Here is a 22,169-nt window from a genome sequence, read left to right on the forward strand (position 1 = left end):
GAGCGCCACCGTCGCCGGACCGTTCCGGGGCCGGGGCGACCGGGCCATCATCTCTATATTATAGTATCTCTATGCGTTGACACTATCGTTGAGTCTCCGAGCGCGAGACAGGCCGGGCCGGGCTGTCCGAGCTCACCGAGCCGTCCAAATAACGGACTGTTCATGACAAATGTCACAAATGTCAATCATATTGAAAAAATTGGTTCGATGGGAAGCAAGTCGATATAGAAATAAATAATAAAATCAAAATATTGGCCCTGGCTGCCATAATAGCTGATGAAGAGAATACTGCATACTCTGGGCAATTGTGCATTTGGACATTTCGCGGACACTTTCGGAAAAAGGAGAATTACACAACATTATGTGAAAAGCTTTATTTCCACATGACCCGAGACTCTTTCGAAGCCACCGTGTTCTCTGCTTAAGGTAATGGAAATACAATGCGTGTATATTGTCTCAAATAATCATGTGCCGAAGCATATTAAACTATTAAAAGGAAAAGGGATGACCGGTTCTCCATACAAACATAGTCCCCATTTTCCTCTCTGGATATTGATATTCCCTTCGTTCTACATCCAATTTTGTAATAGTACATTACGATACAAGTGCGAAAAATAGGAAATTCGAAACAAGTGGCGATAAATTAAAACACGACCGAAGGGAGTGTTTTAAATCGACACGAGTTGCGAATTACTTATTCGCACATGTATCGTACAAACGTTTTACAGTACATGGCTCTTTAAATGTTCGACACAGTAACGTAATATGCTAATTTTCGCACTAGTGCGGTAAAGTAGCAACATATGTACTGTAAAAATATTATCCGTAATGGGGACTACGTTTGTATGGAAAAGCGGTCCCGTTTTGAGGTAGGTAACTAGGCAGATTACTTAGAGATTGACTCATCACAAGCTGCCCTAAGTGCTTCTTAGCGAGTAGACAGGCCTATTGTTTTTCAGTATTATTTTCTTCTATTGAGGTGTGCATTTGTGTTGTATTGCAAAAATATGTCCGTTGGGGTTCAGTGATACCCGATAGATATTAACCCTGAATCACAAATGATCATTTTGCTTAATGCCGCGTTTTTTGCATTATTTTCTCCCATCAATCTTATCATAGACTTGTTCCGTTTCAGGAATGCATGAAAAACTTAAGTTTAAAAGAGAAGATATTTAAAATGGCTGTAGGAATACCACAACATTTTAAAGTATCGATATAAGATAATCATCTACAAACATTCAGCTATAGAGAAATACGCGTACACCACTAAGAATGTCGGTGGTGCGCTCTCAAAGTAAAAAAAATAACCTTTAAGTTTAAACAAAAAATAAACTACTTACTGGCTTACTTACTTCTTGCGGAAAAGGAATTTTTGATCTATAATACGAGTGGGTTAGGTAGTTGAAATTTACAGTGTGCATTTTATGGTTCCGTAGCCAAAATGGCAAAAACCCTTACAGTTTCGTCATGTCCATCTGTCTGTCTATCTGTCTGTCCGTATGTCACAGCTATTTTACTCAAAAACTATAAGATAACCAAAAGAGAAAAGTGGAAAGTAGGTATTTTTTATACTACGTTGGTGGCCGGCCTGATGGTAAGCTACTACTTAGTTTAGAAGTTCAAGTGTATAAAAATATAATTTTTAGGCACGCCATACATGTAACTAAAAGTGAAAAAGGTTATTCAAGTAAAAGAGTATTAAATTTAAGATTTTTTTAAGTAAGTGAGATGGCAATGGAGTCTTGCGTAGCCCGTCATGCTAGCCCGAAATGATATGAACGCTCTGACGTCGGGCTAGAGCGGCGGCCTCATATTGAGAAAGTCGGGCGTAGCCCTTGTGCTATGCGTGCTCTAAGGCCGAGGGCCCCCTCATAACAAATGAATCGAGGGTAGCCTTACGTACCTAAGTAGCTTCCTCATACTAAAAAGTCGTGCAGAAGAAGATAACAATATAATTTTTTCAATATGTCAATTCCAGATTTTCTGTGTTTCTTAAATGTATAGTAACATGGCAGCAGTTTTCATCTTTAGGGTTCCGTACCCAAACGGGACCCTATTACTAAGACTCCGCTGTCCGTCCGTCCGTCCGTCCGTCTGTCACCAGGCTGTATCTCATGAACCGTGATAGACAGTTGAAATTTTCAAAGATGACGTATTTCTGTTGCCACTATAACAACATAGTATTGTGTTCCTGCCGGTGAGTAAGGTTGCCAGAGCTCAACGAGGGGAAGGAGGGTTGTTAGGCTCGGCAACGCGCATATAATTCCTCTGGAGTTGCAGGCGTACATAGGCTATGGAGACTGCTTATTTTTTTTTTTTTTTTTTTTTTTTTTTTTATTAATCATTTATTTCAAATAACAAGGATTCATAATACATGGTTAGTAACAAAATAGTTCATTATCTTATTATCTACGTTAGTATTCTTATATCTAAGGTTTTTATATTACTATGGCTATGTACACAAATAAATAAATACTCCATTGCAACAGTGGGCACATCACCCCACTACTTGAGCATTGTAAGAGATGTGCACACTGCAGCAATGTCGTATATAAGGACAATCAATCCTATCCGCTATCATGGCCAGGATGCGGTTGCGGCTATCCCGCACCCGCCGCACCAGGGACGCGCATTTCTTTCTGATTGTTGCATAAAAGCAGTCAACTCTCGCTTCCGCAAACATCCCTGATGCGCTGCAGAAGCGGGGCAGCCGCATCAACACCCTGAACGCATTATTATATTGTACGCGTAGGGCGGTGTAAGTTTTTCGAGTGTAGTTTACCCACAGGCTGCTCGTGTAAAAAGATGTGCAATAAGCTTTAAAAAGCGTTTTTTTAACTTCGTTGGAACAACGAGCAAACCTGCGGGCCAACATATTGGCTCTCACCGACAACGCCCTACGCTCCCTTTCTAAATCACTATCGTCTTTAAGACTTGGAGTAAGTATATGCCCCAAATACTTAAATTGCTGCACTCTGTTTAGTGGAGAACCATACAATTTAATCTCCGGTACACTACTAGGCGCTTTATTTCCCCCGCTAAAAACCATGTATTCGGATTTATTTACATTATATAACAACCCATGATTATTGGCAAACTTTTCACAGGTACTCAGCAATTTCCTTAACCCACACACGAGGGGCTCAGCAGGACCATGTCGTCCGCGTAGCTTATATTATTGACGGCTATGTCGTCCACATGACAGCCAACATGTTGACTGCTAAGCTCCTCGATGAGTGAGTTAATATACACATTAAAAAGCGAGGGTGACGTCAGCCCTCCCTGCCTAACACCGCACTCCAGCCTATACCAATCAGAGTATGTACCTGCCCATCTAACAGCGTTGACCTGGTTTCCATACCAATGTTTGAATATTTGTATTAACTCCCAAGGAACATTAATTTCCTTGAGTTTTTTTCCACAAGATATCGTATGAAACCAGATCAAACGCCTTCGACAGGTCAAGGAAACAGGCATAGATAGGTGTTTCTCGATCTGTGTAGTATCTGACGACATGCTTTAAACACAAGATGGCACTATCGGTGGAAAGTCCAGGCCGAAACCCAAATTGGTTGTCGTGCAGCTGCAGATGTTGTTGCAATCGCGCGTTCAGCAAGCCGTCAAACACTTTAGCTATGGTAGTGGCCAGAGATATTGGCCTGTAGTTACTAGTATTGGACAGATCTCCCGTCTTATTTTTTACAATAGGAACCACTACCGTTCGTATGAGCTCAGGCGGTAAATATGAGTGGCTTACACAGAGGGTATAGAGCATAGCAAGTGTCCTCGCGAGGTGGGGGCCCGCGAACTGGAGGTGCTCGACGCTGAGACCGTCATGACCTGGTGATTTTCCTTTTGAAATAGATTTTATCACTTGTCTGACTTCAGATGCAGTAAAACTTGTTCCCAATATGTCATCACGATTCTCAGGGTCGAGCGCCCCAGCTGCAGGTCCTAAAGGTGACGTAACCTTAAAACAATTTTTAAAAACATTAGCTATGCCTCTTGGGTCACTTACCCCCCCCACGCTCACCGGAAGGCCGGGTTTACTATTTAACTTCTCGGTACATTTCCAAAACGCACGAAAATCATGATTCGTTTGATGAGTAGCTAAGATGTCCATTTTGATCTGGTCCTGGTGGTTTTGGCACCACCTTAATCGGGACTTAAAAATCTTCCTACTCTCACACATTTGATTGAATATGACACCTTGCGGGGGCCTTCCGTGCAATATCCACGTTTGGAACTTTATACGAGCATCAGTATGGGCTTGGCTGACGTGCCTATTCCAACCGACTATCTGCTTTTTCTTCCTACGCTTGCCTAAAATTCGACTGGCTGCAGCAGATTCACACAAGGCAGACACGATGTTAGTATACATAGTATTAATTATTTTTAAATGTTCAGTTTTGTGACATTTATGATCGGAACATTCTCTGAGGGCTGCCGGGAAATCAATGAGTCTTAGTTTATTATGACATTCTTGCCTATACCTATCAATCTGTTCTTGACTTCTAACCCCCCATAACACCTTATTATCCAAAAGAGTATGACTAGTTATTTTAGGAATTAGTACATCTAGTTGACACTCTAATATCAAGGGAAAGTGGTCCGACCATAACACGTCATACTTAACATACACTTTGATAATAGAACTTAAACAAGATTCTGTCACAACAGCATGGTCCAACCACCTCCTAGAACCATGCGCGTCACTTATAAAAGTGTAGGTATCAGAGTTCAAACCTAATTCCTTCACATCAACACAACTCCATCTCTGATCATCACAAAAACCGATAAGTTCGCTATAAAAAGGTTCGGTAGGATGAGCGTTAAAATCTCCCAAAATATATGCCGACTCAATATTATTATTGTCTATTAAAGAACTCACCGCGCTCAGACAGTCTGTGAAATCGGGAAGATTGCTCGTGCTGTCCGTGGGCATATAAACACTCACCACTAAAAAGTGCCTATCTGTTGACTCCACTTTGATAGCGCATATACGCGGATTATCGCACTGTATCACATTCACGTTACTAAAGGCGCTCGACCGCCACAGAAGTGCCACACCTCCGTATGGCCTACCACGCAACATGCCAGCCGATGTGTCCACTGCTGAAGTACCCGTGGCGGAGAAATCACTATCCATGCAGCTTAGATAGGATAATTCGTCAGGAAGGAGCCATGTCTCCTGCAAGGCTACTATGTCACAAGATTGGCACAGCTCTTTTATACTATCTATTGATCGCTTAACGTTTTTACAATTATAACTTGCCATTCTACACACTATTTTACTCATTATTGTGATTAAGGCCGTTTTCAATATTTTCTTTGTCCGCATATCTATGTCGGAAATGCACAAAGCGCTTAAATATAATATCTCGCGGCCATAAGGTTTTATCTAAAAATAATGAGACCTTATTTTCAGAAACAAAAAACTTGTATGCGTTATGCTCAGTCTGTTTTTTCGTAATAATTTTCTGCAAATTAATTGTCTCATTTGTTTTTTGTCGCACATAGTCCTGTATGTCCCTTTCGTTGGCCTCCTTATGAACATTAGATATAAAAATGGGCACTTTCTTTTCGGCAGCTCTAAATTTACATTCTGCGTCACGGGCTATGCCCCTTAACCCTGCATAACGATAATTAGTTTTATATTTTTTTCGTCGTTCTACAGTTATCCAGGGGTCCCCGTTTTTAGGGTTCCGTAGCCAAATGGCATAAAACGGAACCCTTATAGTTTCGCCATGTCCGTCCGTCTGTCTGTCTGTCTGTCTGTCTGTCTGTCTGTCTGTCTGTCTGTCCGAGGCTTTGCTCCGTGGTCGTTAGTGCTAGAAAGATGAAATTTGGCATGGATATATAAATCAATAAAGCCGACAAAGTCGTACAATAAAATCTAAAAATTTAATTTTTTTTAGGGTACCTTCCCTACACGTAAAGTGGGGGTGACATTTTTTTTTTGCTTCAACCCTAGAGTGTGGGGTATCGTTGGAAAGGTCTTTCAAAACTAATGGGGGTTTTCAAGAAACATTGTTTGATAAAGTGAATATATTCGGAGATAATCGCTCCGAAAGAAAAAAATAATGTGTCCCCCCCCCTCTAACTTTTGAACCTTAGGTCCAAAAAATATGAAAAAAATCGTGGAAGTAGAGCTTAAGAAAGACATTAAATGAAAACTATAGCGAACATGATCAGTTTAGCTGTTTTTGAGTTATCGCAAAAAGTTTTCCCTTCATAGTAAAAAGACTTATTTTAATTAGGTACTAATTATGCAAATTTGCCTATTTTTTTAACTCAGGTGAAAGGTACCGTTTCATCCCTTGGTTAACAATTTACTATACTTTAAGCTCCAGCAGTTTAGCTTATTGTGACGGAAGAGTAACTACGGAACCCTACACTGAGCGTGGCCCGACATGCTCTTGGCCGGTTATCGTTTTCCTTATTTTGCTGACCGCGCGTTATCTCCGGTGCATTGCACTGCCGATCAGCTGTGCCGGCCGGACAGTTTTCTATCTCGGTCACGATGACGTCACTCCCGGCCGTTGCTAACAGCGGTGAGCCGGGCGGACTACGCGTAACATGTTTTTGTTCGACGGTAGCTATAAAACTCTCCGATGGTTCCAGTTCATTTCGAGTATGTGACGCTGATAAAGAATTTGTAATGGGGGCTTGGATGGAATTGTCCAGCAAAGCATCATTAAAATGCGACATGCCCATAGGGCCACTATCTAAAAAGGCGGCACCACGCTTATTTAAATTTACATTGCATATTGAGCCGCTTAGCGAAGTTTGTTTCATGTTAAGTATCTCGGCACGTACCTCCTCAAGCTGTTGTATACGAACGTAGTTAGACTTTACTTCATTGAGCTCCGATTTAAATAACGTAAGGTCTTTTATTAGTTTCGTGACATCTATATGGTCAAACGTCACTGGAGGTAGTTTTTCTAAATTTCTGGCCACAAACACCGGCAAAACTTCAGGATCCGTTTTTAATATTAGATTGACAATATCTTCCAGATCACGCTGCTCCTGTCCTTTATTTTTACGCACTATTTTTCGTATATCCGTTGGTAACGATTCAAATAATAACGCCTTTGACGTTTTTATTTCTTCAGTGGTGAACGCAGACACACATATTTTAATTAAGGTGCCCCTGTCTATCACTGAGATTTTATTTTGGATGTAAGATAACATTTCGTCTATTACGATATTGCACTGATTGCACTTCACTAACGATGTCATTTTTGTTTTTTACGGACAATAACTGCCGCAAACGTAAAACCGCCCGGCACGATCGAATGCGCGCGCGCGACTCCACTTACCATCAGGTGGGCCGTATGCTTGTTTGCCACCAACGTAGTATATAAAAAACCAAATACTAAAAAAATTACGGAATCACGTTGGGCGAGTCCGACTCGCCCTTGTCCGGTTTTTAGGGTTCCGTAGCCAAATGGCAAAAAACGGAACCCTTATAGATTCGTCATGTCCGTCTGTCTGTCCGATTCTGTCACAGCCACTTTTTTCCGAAACTATAAGAGCTGTACTGTTCAAACTTAGTAAGTGGATGTATTCTATGAACCGCATTAAGATTTTCACACAAAAATAGAAAAAAAAACAATAAATTTTGGGGGTTCCCCATACTTAGAACTGAAACACAAAAAATCTTTTTTCATCAAACCCATACGTGTGGGGTATCTATGGATAGGTCTTCAAAAATGATATTGAGGTTTCTAATATAATTTTTTTCTAAAATGAATAGTTTGCGCGACGAGACACTTCCAAAGTGGTAAAATGTGTGTCCCCCCCCCCCGTAACTTCTAAAATAACAGAATGAAAAATCTAAAAAAAATATATGATATACATTGCCATGTAAACTTCCACCGAAAATTGGTTTGAACGAGATCTAGTAAGTAGGTTTTTTTTTAATACGTCATGAAATTTAAAAAAAAAAAAAAATATATCATACCCATACATGTGGGGTATCTATGGATAGGTCTTCAAAAATGATATTAATGTTTCTAATATTATTTTTTTCTAAACTGAATAGTTTGCGCGAGAGAACCTTCCAAAGTGAAAAAAAAGTGTGTCCCCCCCCCCCTGTAACTTCTAAAATAACAGAATGAAAAATCTAAAAAAAATATATGATATACATTACGATGCAAACTTCCAACGAAAATTGGTTTGAACGAGATCTAGTGAGTAGTTTTTTTTAATACGTCATAAAATTAAAAAAAAATTTTTTTTCGTCAAACCCATACGTGTGGGGTATCTATGGATAGGTCTTCAAAAATGATATTGAGGTTTCTAATATAATTTTTTTCTAAAAAGAATAGTTTGCGCGAGAGACACTTCCAAAGTGAAAAAATGTGTGTCCAAAGTGGTAAAATGTTGAACGAGATCTAGTAAGTAGATTTTTTTTAATACGTCATAAATGGTACGGAACCCTTCATGCGCGAGTCCGACTCGCACTTGGCCGCTTTTTGTATTTATTCGTAAGCTTGCATTAATTGCCATGGCACTTTAGGCTTAGCTTGTAAGTACAGTCGAGGAAATTGATTCTTTAGCAGTTAACGTGTCACGTTACAATGGACAGCTCTTACCATAAGTATGTACAGCTAAATTTACTTGAACCGCAAGTTGCTAAAGAATCAATTTCCGCGACCGTACTAATAGGATATTCTTTGCTAATAGGTCTAATATATAATATGTTGCGGACTCTTTTCTTAAACCTTTTTACTTGTATACTTTTTACGACATTTGACGCTGTCATGTTATTCAAATAGTAAAATAAATCTGACAAGAGAGAAAATTGTGATCTTATTTACAAAAAGATACTTAATGTATGAAAAAATAAGAATGAATGTTTTGTGAGTGTGAAACAATTTTATTTTCTTTGACAAATAGAGCACTGCATTGCATTAACGATTATTATTATTTTAATTTGTATGTCTTTCCCATCACGGAACAATGGTATTCCGGACCTTTGAGAAGCGTGCGCCGAGCCCTAACCTAACGTAGAGGCCCTTTTGACACGTTCATGAAATGTAAGATGTACACCGAGCTGATGCTGCCCTTGCCCATGTCATAGGACGCACGCAGAGGCAGGCCCGACAGAGTGTAAGGACTATTGAGAGTTGTTGGAATCTAAAATAAACTAGGTTATTGTGTGAAAGCGATGGGCTAAACACTGAGCTATGGGATAAAAAACCAGACGCCTGCCTAATAAAACGGTATACAATTTTATTTCCGGCAGACGACACAAAAAGCGACATCTGGGATGGCTCAAGAGTAACACTGGTGTGAGCGGCTCAGGGGTATCGAGAGGCGTGCACCGCTTTCAACCCAGTGGCTGTAACAGCCACTGTGCCAACTCGCGTCTTGCACTTCCACCCTTGGAACTTATAGCTCTAACGACTCCACCCTGGCCGGCCGGCCAAGGCAACCCAGAAGCAGATAATCCTGTCCCACCCACCCTCCTTCGAATGACAGAACTCCCTAGGAACACTCGGGTACGTGAGATCGTTACTCCCCAACTGCATGCCACAAGCTGCCCGAAGTTGACTGATTGCACTGGTAAAATCAGCGGGCCATAGATTATTAGTTTGCAGTTCCTAAAAGCCATTGCTGAAAGGATGTGTAGCTGTCATATACAAAAACAATGGGTAGACAGTCTCAAAGGGTATGTCTTATGATAAATAGTTTCATGCCGCAGTAAAATAATGTGATTTGTAGTATTTAGTTTTAAAATATATTTTTATAATGTGTATGCTAATCTTAAGGTATTTATCTATGGGCCGCTAGTTGCCTGAAATAAATTATGATAGATAGACGGATAGATGGGGTGTTCTAAGAGAAAGTCGCTTTGAAAATGCTTTTGTCTTGTATGGCAGCTTCCTCAATCAACTGCGTAAAGCTCGAGAAAATACTGCCAAAAGGCTAGGCTAGATAATAAGTTTTTATAAAAGAAACATGTCTTTATGGGACCCATAACATTGAAGCAATACAAAAGTTAGAAATGAGAGTCAAATCTGACAATCGTTATCTACGCACGAAACGCCCCTTATTAAATGATACTTGATCGTGACGTCATGATTAAGTTTAATGCGTTTTAATTGCATTGCATTTACAAAAAGAGGAGCTTTCGAGTTTCGAGGATTATGTTTTTAAAATACGTGTATATTACGTAGGTTTGTTTGTATTGATTTTTTGATTCTAGAAATAATAGTTGTATAACCTTAATATGTATGTAGGTAAGTACTAAGTACATAAAAGGTACCGAAATAGGTCAGAAGAGCAGTAAATTCAATATTACTATACAGTATATCCAAAAAGAGCGCTATGATAAGTAAAAGTTCCTTTTTAGGGTTCAGTACCCAAAGGGTAAAACGGGAGCCTATTACTAAGACTCCGCTGTCAGTACGTCTCTCCGTCTGTCACCAGGCTGTATCTCGTAAACCGTGATAGTTAGTTGATATTTTCACAGATGATGTATTACTGTTGCCGCAATAACAACAAATACTAAAAACTACGGTACCCTAGATGGGCGAGTCCGGCTCGCATTTGTCTGGTATTATTTAAATATAGGAGGCAAATGAGGAAAGCCCATGAACAGAGGTCGTACCTATCATAGGATAAGTAGATATATATGTACAAAGAAACAGCGGTATGTTAAGTAGATTTTTTTTATATAGTAGGCAAACGAGCAGAGCCCATGAACAGAGGTCATACTCTTATCATAGAATTGGTAGATATGTACAAAGAAACAGCGCTATGTTAAGTAGAATCGATTTTTTTTAAGTAGGAGCTAAACGAGCAGAACTCGTGAACAGAGTTCGTATCATAAGATTTGTAGATATGTACATAGAAATGGCGCTATGTTAAGTAGAAGTTTTTTTTTAAATATAGGAGGCAAATGAGCAGAGCCCATGAACAGAGGTTATATCATAGGATAAGTAGATATGTACAAAGAAATGGCACTATGTTAAGTAGATTTTTTTTTAATATATGAGGCAAACGAGCAGTGCCCACGAACAGAGCTCGTATCAGAAGATTTATAGAGATGTACAAAGGAATGGCGTTATGTTAAGTAGAAGTATTTTTTTTTTTAATATAGGAGGCAAACGAGCAGAACCCATGAACAGAGCTCATATCATAAGATTTGTAGAGATGTACAAAGGAATGGCGTTATGTTAAGTAGAAGTATTTTTTAAATACAGGAGGCAAACGAGCAGAGCCCATGAACAGAGGTCGTATCTTAAGATTTGTAGATATGTACATAGAAATGGCGCTATGTTAAGTAGAAGTATTTTTTTTTTAAATATAGGAGGCAAATGAGCAGAGCCCATGAACAGAGGTTGTATCATAGGATAAGTAGATATGTACAAAGAAATGGCACTATGTTAAGTAGAATTTATTTTTTTTAATATAGGAGGCAAACGAGCAGAGCCCACGAACAGAGCTGGTATCAGAAGATTTATAGAGATGTACAAAGGAATGGCGTTATGTTAAGTAGAAGTATTTTTTTTAATATAGGAGGCAAACGAGCAGAACCCATGAACAGAGCTCATATCATAAGATTTGTAGAGATGTACAAAGGAATGGCGTTATGTTAAGTAGAAGTATTTTTTTAAATACAGGAGGCAAACGAGCAGAGCCCATGAACAGAGGTCGTATCATAAGATTTGTAGATATGTACATAGAAATGGCGCTATGTTAAGTAGAAGTATTTTTTTAATATAGGAGGCAAATGAGCAGAGCCCATGAACAGAGGTTGTATCATAGGATAAGTAGATATGTACAAAGAAATGGCACTATGTTAAGTAGAATTTTTTTTTAATATAGGAGGCAAACGAACAAAGCCCACGAACAGAGCTCGTATCAGAAGATTTATAGAGATGTACAAAAGAATGGCGTTATGTTAAGTAGAAGTATTTTTTTTAATATAGGAGGCAAACGAGCAGAACCCATGAACAGAGCTCATATCATAAGATTTGTAGAGATGTACAAAGGAATGGCGTTATGTTAAGTAGAAGTTTTTTTAAAAAACAGGAGGCAAACGAGCAGAGCCCATGAACAGAGGTCGTATCATAAGATTTGTAGATATGTACATAGAAATGGCGCTATGTTAAGTAGAAGTATTTTTTTTAAATATAGGGGCAAATGAGCAGAGCCCATGAACAGAGGTTGTATCATAGGATAAGTAGATATGTACAAAGAAATGGCACTATGTTAAGTAGATTTTTTTTTTTTTAATATAGGGGGCAAACGAGCAGAGCCCACGAACAGAGCTCGTATCAGAAGATTTAAAGAGATGTACAAAGGAATGGCGTTATGTTAAGTAGAAGTATTTTTTTTAATATAGGAGGCAAACGAGCAGAACCCATGAACAGAGCTCATATCATAAGATTTGTAGAGATGTACAAAGGAATGGCGTTATGTTAAGCAGAAGTATTTTTTTAAATAAAGGAGGCAAACGAGCAGAGCCCATGAACAGAGGTCGTATCTTAAGATTTGTAGATATGTACATAGAAATGGCGCTATGTTAAGTAGAAGTATTTTTTTAAATATAGGAGGCATAAGATCAGAGCCCAGGAACAGATCTCGTATCAGAAGATTTATAGAGATGTACAAAGGAATGGCGTTATGTTAAGTAGAAGTATTTTTTTAAATATAGGAGGCAAACGAGCAGAACCCATGAACAGAGCTCATATCATAAGATTTGTAGAGATGTACAAAGGAATGTATGACCTCGTAATTTATTCACCTCGTAAATTATTTGCAGGTGACTAAATAAACACCCTGTATATATTTGTTGTTGTATCAACAAATCAAGCATTTACATTAAAAAAGTGAGTGACATTTAATTAAGTGGAACTGCTGATGAAGACCAGACGGAACACCTCAACTACGCGTATTTCACGTTTGGCGATATCTTCTTCGTTGAGATTGTTCTGCAAGTTATTTTTTAAGCTTCATTTTAGTCAAGATCTATTTCTGATAATGGATCCCAGGAATAATGGATGAAACTCTTCAAATATTTTACATATAGTATATTTTTATATTTACATTTAAACAGTGCTATTTGGTGAAACGTGTTCATGAAGATTAGAATATAACTTCTCCTTGACAAGTATTTTACGAGTTAGGGCTTAGGTATATTATATGGGCTTACCTATGGGCTATTGTTTTTCATTCAATAGTTTACATATGTGAAAGAGAAAGTATAACAATATGCTTGTTAGACTAAAATAGCTTTAGTTTTGTTAATTTCAAAAACTTAGTAGGTGATAATTATAACATAGGTATAGAATCTTCAAAAATAAAACAGTAGATACAAAGCAGGTGTTATTGGCCCGTCTTTATATATAGAAAATCGATGGCATGATTCCTAGGAACAGATCTTCGTATGTGTTATAGTTTCAAACTTTCCCATACTGAACGATCTAAATAGGCCACCATGTATACCCTACGGAACATTTTATTTCGTTGGATGAATTTAGGGTGTAGATGAGAAACTACCCAATTATGAGCTACTTACTGAAAACTATCATTAATAGACAATTGTAAGGATATTTAACATTGCCAAAATAAGGTTAAAGGTGCCCTCTAGTAGTACTTAGTCGATATTGTGATACAATGAATGGTATTATAAACATTTTTCTTTTTTCATATACTATGGACATTCCTCGATGGCACCAAGCTGCAACTGGAAAGCGATGATCACACGGCAAATAAAATCGTGAAGACTGTAGCAGCCACGTCTAAGGAGGATGAATGTATCCACATTCAATATTTTTTATTTATTTTTTGTTTGATATGTAAAAATGCACGTTAATAAGGTGGCAAACTATTATTAACAGAGACCGGAATTATTGTGGCATTCTTGAACTGTCATAGAGAGTTCTCATTTATCGACTTCGGGTACACATATATCGATACAACGTAGAACACAAAATATTAAAAAGTTATAAAGTTAATGGATATTTGACTGTAAAAGAAGTAACTGCTTTTTTGCATTTCTTTTTACTTATTAAAAAATAGCTCTATAGTTAGGGAGTACAAGTCCAGTAAGGGTTGCTAGATAGCATCTCTCCAGCAACTCTTACTGAGTTTCAACATAATTACTTATATTTTCAAGAAATGAGAGGGGTAAAAAATTATAACTAACCATATTATTCTCAAAATGTTGGATTGTTTTAAGCATGACATCAGTGGAATACATTTTGAGCGCTGGGATTCGGTGGTTAACAGTCATAGTCGGTCTTTCGCATGTATTGCCGTTATTCTTTAAAAACGGATGGGAAAGTTACTTACATTTTATTCACAAGAAATGCAAAGTAATTTAATCATTCAAATTTTGAAATATTTTATCACCTAGGAATGTAAAATTAACGACGACGACGACTTGTGATGATTTTGAAGTTTAAATAATTTTTGGCGTTGGTGTGGTAATTATACATTAATTCATAACGAGTTCAATTATTCACAACCAGTGGCAGTAAATTAAAACACGATCGAAAGGAGTGTTTTAAATCGAAACGAGTTGCCAATTATCTATTCGCACATATACAACGTTTTACAGTACATATGGCACTTTAAATTTTCGACATAGGCGCGTAAAGTGCTAATTAACGCCCTAGTGCGGTAAAGTAGTACCATATGTACTATAAAAAATGTTGTGTTTCAGCCGTTAGAAAAAATTGTTTAACCCTCGTGTCTTCAAACCCCCGAAACGCTCAAGACTTCCACTTCTCTAAAATACATAACTGTTTTAGCCAAAAATATTAACTGTTGAACTATATTGAAGGCCCGGTTCACATTGAGTGGCTGCACCACTGTGCACATACAAAGTTTATTCTAACTGTAACTTTTTTGACCACATTATTTTCAATATTTCTCGATTTTTAGCGAGGTACATTTTTTTTGATGTCATGTACCAAATAATACAAAAAAGGTACTAAAACTGGGAGTAAGCGTCAGGATGTCAGGACCATGATAGCTATTTATATCGTTATAAATAGCTATCATGGTCCTGACATCCTGACACTTACGATACTACAATACAGTAAGGGCTATAACCGCGAACCACTTCATTAGTTCATCTATTCGCCTCTCTATCACTGCGCGATCTTTCTTTGTGCGAAAGAGAGGCACATAGGCTTCCCCTTCCCCCTGACGAAATTATGCGTTCCACGTCTTAATCATTAATTTAAGAACAATAAAACATACGAAGAGTATTATTGTATTATTTCAGTAGTTACAGTAATAATAGGCATAAAATAGGGATTATTACGCAAAACTCTGCGTAGAGGGCGTTACTAACGCACACGGGGCCTACCGCGAAATGGAAAATCTAAATTGTGGTTTCTGCCTCCATCATTCTTGCATATTCGATAGACAGAGAGGCAGATAGGTAACGAAATTTCGTTTCGCGTTAGACCATCTGTAACCAAAACGCCTTGATGCATCAATGCCGTAGTGAAAACTTGTCAAAAAACTGTTTAAGGCATAGTATGCATAAGTTACTCTCAGGTTTATAATACATGCTAGTGCTGCTCTCTACAGCCTGAAAAAATGTATGGCCTATCTATTTCAGGAGAATGCATCGTACGCGAGCAGCTAGCAATAATATCGCCAACGACTGATTGCAAATGAAATATAGGCACCTTTATGAGTAATTCAATAACTGCACTGAAATATGATGTTCGTACTCTCTGCAGGCAGATTTACAGAAGATCAGTTGGACTTTAATTTAAGTAAAAGAAATAGTTTCCCGTAATCTACAAATTTATTAACGAGATATTTCATTATATATAACTTCGTACGAAATGAAAAGTAATACGTGGGAATATGAGAAAAAATTAGTATATTTATATTAATTTATAACCTACATGCTCATTAATGAATATTTTTTACAAGCAGTAACATTACTAGATATCTCATTTAATATAATCCGACTAAATTACATTTCCGCAACACCTCCGTATTTCACAAAATAAATCAAGACATTATGCAACTTATATAATTTTGACGTATATATCCGAGTCGCCCGTGTTGCGACCGTCGCGACTTTCATGTAGTAACACCTAACATGGAAAAGTAAATAATAAAGACTCAGGCGCGGATACAAGGGGGGGGCCATAGGGGCAATGGCCCCCCCCTAAAACCCTGGCTCTCACATTACTAAATTGAGTAAATTTTATTTTCTGTGCAAAAATATATGATTTTCTCAAAATGCCCCCCCCCCCTAAGCCAAATCTTGTATCCGCGCCTGTAAAGACTGAATCTTCACGGATACCGCGTTGTTCGGGAAATATATATAGATCAAATAAATACTTAACTAAGTCGCTTGTAATAAACCTTGCGTAGATAGATAGATAGATAGATGTATAAATAGAATACTCTTTATTGGAACACCTCAGTAAAAAGATACAAAAGAAAATAAAAAACAAACAATTGATTAAATGTAGAGGCAGACAACAGGCGGCTACGTAACGACTTATATATACTTATAGTACGTTATTCTTTTGTTATATAATTTATTTCATTGTCAATAATATGATAATCCGACAATATGTACGAAACGGCAGTATTTAGTTCTTAAAGCTCTGCTTCTTCTGAACATTTTTTTATTCCACTTCATTTACTATTAAAATTGGTAACAAATTCTTAGGCAACTTGTCTGGCGCTATCAACTATCTCAAGTAAAATGTGGAGCCAGCGTGACTAAAATAAATATAAGTACTATTTTTTTATTGCTTTCCACAAAACCGGCAATATGCAGAATTGTGTAGCTTTATTTACAGAAATTTGGTTTCATATAGAGATTGGCAGTCATTGTTAATTAACTTCTCTCTGCGCCGAGTAAAATATAACCCGACCAAGTAATGTATTGGCTATATCATCCATATTTAACAAACAAATTTATGACGTTTTGTAACCTTCTTATTTTGGCAAATATATACCGACACATCCGAGCATGCACATTGCGAAGGGTGGTATTCTGGTTATTCATCTTGGTCCAATGTGTATTTGCGTCTGACATTTTGCTTAATGAGAGAGTGAGACGCAATGCACATTGGACAAAGATCTTAGACTAGTGGAATATCACCCGAAAGGAAGAATTGAGTCACCGGGTGGCCCGGAGGCTCCGGGAAGTCCGATTTTTGCTCATAGCATGACCGGCTAGTCTCCGGTCCGAGCCCGCACCGGGCCACTACAGAGCTCCGGTGATGACGTAATGCTTTCCATAGAAAACGAAGCGCCGGAAGCTCCGGCCCGGCCCTGCCCCTGTGTAGCGTGAGTCAACCTTAGTTACGCTCACACTTGCGAATGTCAGTGTCATACTGGAGGTAGCCATAAACCTTTTTTGTTTACTTCTCTTCTATGCTTGCGTTTACAAATAAAGCATATCTTATTCTTTTATCCGTAATAATCGAAATGAAGAACGCAGTTAGATACCGAAGTAGTTGCGCTTTTGTCTATCACCGTGACCATAAGAAATTATGTAAGTAAGTCCGAAAGTACTTACTATCATCAACCAACCTTCTGGTTTCCACGAGAGCTCGACATGAGTTCGGTGAGCGATTGGAATATGCTTTCCTTCATTTAAATAGCTATGTTAATAGCACATTAAGCTCCGTAATTTTATCTATTAGGAGATACATATCGCGAATGCTTCAATAATACTGGGATTTAAAATACTCTTCAGTTTATAGAGGGGTGGATGAAAATGAAACTTGCTGTCCAGATTTAATTTTACCTGTGTATTTATTTATAAGAAGATAAACGATGCATTTGGAAGCTATCGAACATGGCTTGCAAGAAATAAATACTGAATACCATTTTATCGCTATCGCTGGAGCAAAAACAAATTGGAAAACACCATAATATAACAGTATGACAGTTTAAAATAAATAGAATATTTTACGTACACAGTCCATACATTCTCTAAGAAATTCTTCATAATATATCTAGTACGAAATTTTCTCAGGAAAAGGTAATTATAAGTTGTCTAGCCCGAACGTACCTGTATTTACTGGTTTACCAGTTGCCGATTCACACTGTACGTATACCTACTTTTTTCTTAAAAAAAAAATAAGTTGCTTTGTTTAGTTTTAGAATATATTTTAAGCTATTCGTACACTCTAAATAATGTATATTATGTTTGTACCTATTTCTCGATCTATTTAAGTGAATTCTTATTTTTTTAGAATAATAAATTCTTAAGTGAGTTAACAAGGTTGAGCTTTATTATAAGTTCAACATAGGAATTCTTTCATTAGATGGTAAAATAAACATAACCATGCTAACTATGATCTTTGTTTGCATAGGGTTCAATTCATAAATATCAAGAATGAAATAGAATCACAATAAATTGTAACCGTCCGTAAAAAGCCCGCTTCCCATAGACTCGATAGAGCTCTTTATGTAATGCTTTTTTGCTGGTTCGACATGGGAAACGGTGAACAGCCTGTGGTTAGGTTGGCAGCACTTGGCATACTAATTACAGCTATAAAAATGTGAAGATTTTAGCCAAAAGTCACCACGTTGTCGGTTATCAATAGGGGCGATTTCTAATGGCCGGTTGGAGTTAGTAATTGTTAAAGGTTTTTATAGATGGCGCTAGTGCTAATATAGGTTTTACCTGTCAATCCTACGAATAGTGTCAAATCCTTTTCTTTAGGGTTCCGTACTTCAAAAGGAAAAAAACGGAACCACTATAGGATCACTTTGTTGTCCGTCCGTCCGTCTGTCTGTCAAGACCCTTTATTATAGCCTAGGTGTCAGACCTTTAAGCCAAATCTCATAGAACAAAACTAGACACAGGTAAAACCTATGCTGGCGCCATCTGTTAATAACCTTTAACAGTTGCCAACTCCATTGTCTTCTTATGGCTGCAACACCTTGTTGGCAAATAGATATGAGTTGCATGATGGTAAGCAATTACCGTTGCCCATGGACACCTGTAACACCAGAGGGGTTGCAAGTGCTTTTCCGAAATTTAAGATACTTTCCGTTATTTATAGTTATTAGTTCCTCGTTTCCATATACGTACCTTTGTGAAGTATAGAAACCCATAGAGATATGTAGTATGAATTTACATGAATTAGAAAAGTTGCCCATAGGTAATAGAGGATGTTATGTAAATGGAAGGATGAAATGGACTTTCAACGTAAGAGCTGAGGGCCTACCGCGAACCACGTTCGACGTGTTGCCTCTCTGACGCACTTGTACATTCGTACGTAAGTGTGACAGGGAGGCAACACGTCGAACGTGGTTCGCGGTAAGCCTTCTGATGATTTTTATGTAGTTGTAACATTTCCATTTACTAAGTACCGCGACCTACAGATAACAGACTGAGGGAAAAAGCGATGTCTGATGTTTACTGTACATTGTACATATTGACTATATACTTTGTTGAGAAAGCTCCGGCTCGAAGGAACATATTCAGCCGCCGTCCAGGTCAGAATCTCGCTGACTCAAATAAAACTTCGACAGTGAATACCAAATTTTCCAAAAGGTAGATACTGATTTTTAAGGGTATACACATAGAATGTATTTTTGACTTATATAATAAAATCAGAAACAACAATTCCGAAGCGAAAATCAGATTTAGACTAAAATCCGAAATAAAATCAATATCTTTGATGAACAATTGTTAAAAAGTGTGAAAATAAAGGCTATGTCCGGCTCAAAAATTACGTTGCTCCTCAGATTACGTGTCGCGTGTAACGATAAGTGTTATTATTTGCTCGTACCTCGTACGTACTTGCATTATACTTATTACACGCAAAAACATTAAAACCTCTGTTTCCAAACACCTGTCATTAAATGAAAGTGTATCCGCAGAGTTAAATATTAAATAAGTGCTTTACATTGAAGTTCTAAGTGTTGGGTACTGATATTAAACATGATCATAGCTTACGCGTTAAACAGCGTTACCAGTTGGGCGCGAAACTGCCGCGCCGGTTGATTCCCTTATAAGGACTATAGGAAAATATCGCTCAGAGTGACTAGCCCTATCTCTATTGCTAACTAAGGCAACCCTCGTAAACCGTGCACACCTACTTCATTCGTTCGAAGTCGGATAGGGATAAATTTGTTTTTTATTCGTGTAGATCACCTATACTTATGCTTCGTCTACGTATTAGCTATACTACCTTTAGGTATATCAAATATCTTAAAGATGGTCACTCATGTTTCAATATACTTATTATATCGGAGTTTCACGCAAGTTTTGTTGTCAAAACTACCTGTATATTTTTTTACAATCATGTAAATATATGAACTAATTCCAATACAATAACTCAAATCCTTATTACGCGTATAATAGGGAAGAAGTGCGGCTGAACTGCATTTAAAATACACCTTGGAGAAAACATAGTTAAGCACGGTACGGATTAAAACATTAAAAGTTATATATTCTAACCAACGCTCTAACAAACACTTGGTCTAAATGAGTTATCTTAGTTAGTTGCAGACGTACATAGGTTACGGAGACTGCTTACCATCAGGCGGGCCGTATGCTTGTTGGCCACCAACGTAGTATAAAATAAATCTTATCGATATAATTAGAGGGCAGGTTTAAAAAAATCACTAACTTCCACTAGGCAACCCTCAGCGGCACGTGTCTCAAAGTTACGTTTATGGCGTATAGTTACAATTCAATTCAAAGTCAATTTAATTCATTACAGTTTCCGCGTTTTTTCTGTCAAGTGCCTCCTCTGTCATTAACAAGCTGTAGTAATCATACATGTTAAAGCAGTGCCAACATCCGTGGCGACGGCATAGCGTGCTGTCTCCAATCATCTTATGTTGCAATCGCTCACTACCATGGCCGAGTCCAAGCCACACTAACCAGTATTGAAGTACTCTGATCACGTATATTTGTTAAGTATCTCCAGGTTACGTTTATCTGGTTTGCGCGGAGATTCGACGAGCGCTCCCGTATTATCAGGTATAAGAGATCAGAGGGCCTGGCGCGAACACCGAAGTTCGCAAATTGCGAGCATCTTTCTCTGTCACTCTAATTACGGCTTAATTGGAGTAAAAGGGAAAGATGCCCCCCGCTATTTGGTTCGCCATTCGAATAGATCCACGACCTCTGGGTCCGTTAAGTCAGTTCGGAACTGTCAAATTTTTGTTCTGACAGGTCGATATCGTCCGGCGGCCTGTTACTCAGTGGTCGGCTTTAAAGGCCTCTTCTACATAAGTACGTAGACATCCTTACGGCCACAAATGACAATAAGTCGTTAGTTTTATATAAACTCATCATTTACACCATAGGAGTTACGCTCTACTGAAATAACTTGGAACTCAGTGGCGGATATGCCCTGAGGTGAGGCTCGAGTAGGCCCGGGCCTAGGGCGGCAAGATATTAGTGGCGGCATACAATCAGAAGGATAGTAGTACTTAATAAGTAGTACTCGAATTTTTAAGTCTTTTCTTTTCTAGTCTGTCTATACATAGCTTTACACAGGTAATTTATTTACTTATTACGCACTACGCATTTCTCCGGAAGAATGCAAACACTGTAAATACTGTTATCTTTGTGTAACTGACATGTGTTCGTTCGTTCTGCATTAATACCATTTTATCTAACTACTGACATTGACGGCATACAATCAGAAACACACACGGAATCGATGGCTGTGCGTACGCTGAATACCGTTGTTGCGTGCGCGGCGGGACTATCGTGTGCGCAGACGGATCGGAGGAATAAATAAAAAATCGTTATCTGCCTCTTTAACACTCGAATACGCAAGAGTGACAGAGAAGCAGATAACACAATTTTGAGTTTCGCAGTAGGCCCTCTCTCAGATTTTTGGCTGAATGGTGTTGTTTTGATACTTTCGATGGTTCAGGGGTAAATTGATAAATCCTACCTCGGAGCCGACAAAACGTAAAACTACTTTTCACCAGAGGTAATTTAAATGAACACAAAAATAGTACCTATGTACCTCCCTTTCTAACTGTAGTAGATAAATATTACGTAAAACGTAAACTGTTTTTAAGTGAAGCAGCATTGTCTATTGAAGTGTTTAATTTATATGCCAAGAAGAAAGTCGGCACGGCTGAGCGTATAATGACCGTGAAATTAGTATTGAGAAAAATAATGAGTTTTAGGGACCAAACAATGGTGGGATTGAAAAACTATTATAATAATT

General features: G+C 38.1%; 2 protein-coding genes across 2 annotated transcripts in view; one reads left to right on the plus strand and one right to left on the minus strand.

The window, feature by feature from the left end:
* The window catches only part of LOC133526093 (espin), a 223,389-nt gene that overhangs the window by 3,693 nt on the left and 197,527 nt on the right, over positions 1-22,169 (plus strand). The window lies entirely within an intron of this gene.
* LOC133526600 (uncharacterized) lies at positions 5,455-7,315 on the minus strand. The gene is made up of 2 exons (XM_061863289.1): positions 6,453-7,315; positions 5,455-5,480 (listed from the first exon to the last, which is right to left on the minus strand). The coding sequence occupies exons 1-2, from the start codon at positions 7,240-7,242 to the stop codon at positions 5,455-5,457; spliced, it is 816 nt and encodes a 271-aa protein (XP_061719273.1). The 5' UTR covers positions 7,243-7,315.

The sequence above is a fragment of the Cydia pomonella genome, chromosome 16 (genome assembly GCF_033807575.1).
Source record: "Cydia pomonella isolate Wapato2018A chromosome 16, ilCydPomo1, whole genome shotgun sequence".
Taxonomy (NCBI): Eukaryota; Metazoa; Arthropoda; class Insecta; order Lepidoptera; family Tortricidae; genus Cydia; species Cydia pomonella.

What these genes read in the sequence shown, in the direction of transcription:
- LOC133526600 (XM_061863289.1), bottom strand. Translation starts at nt 7,242, where the DNA reads ATGACATCGTTAGTGAAGTGCAATCAGTGCAATATCGTAATAGACGAA. An exon ending in TGCACCGGAGATAACGCGCG is followed by an intron (nt 5,481 to 6,452) that starts GTCAGCAAAATA and finishes ATTAATTTGCAG; the next exon opens with AAAATTATTACGAAAAAACA.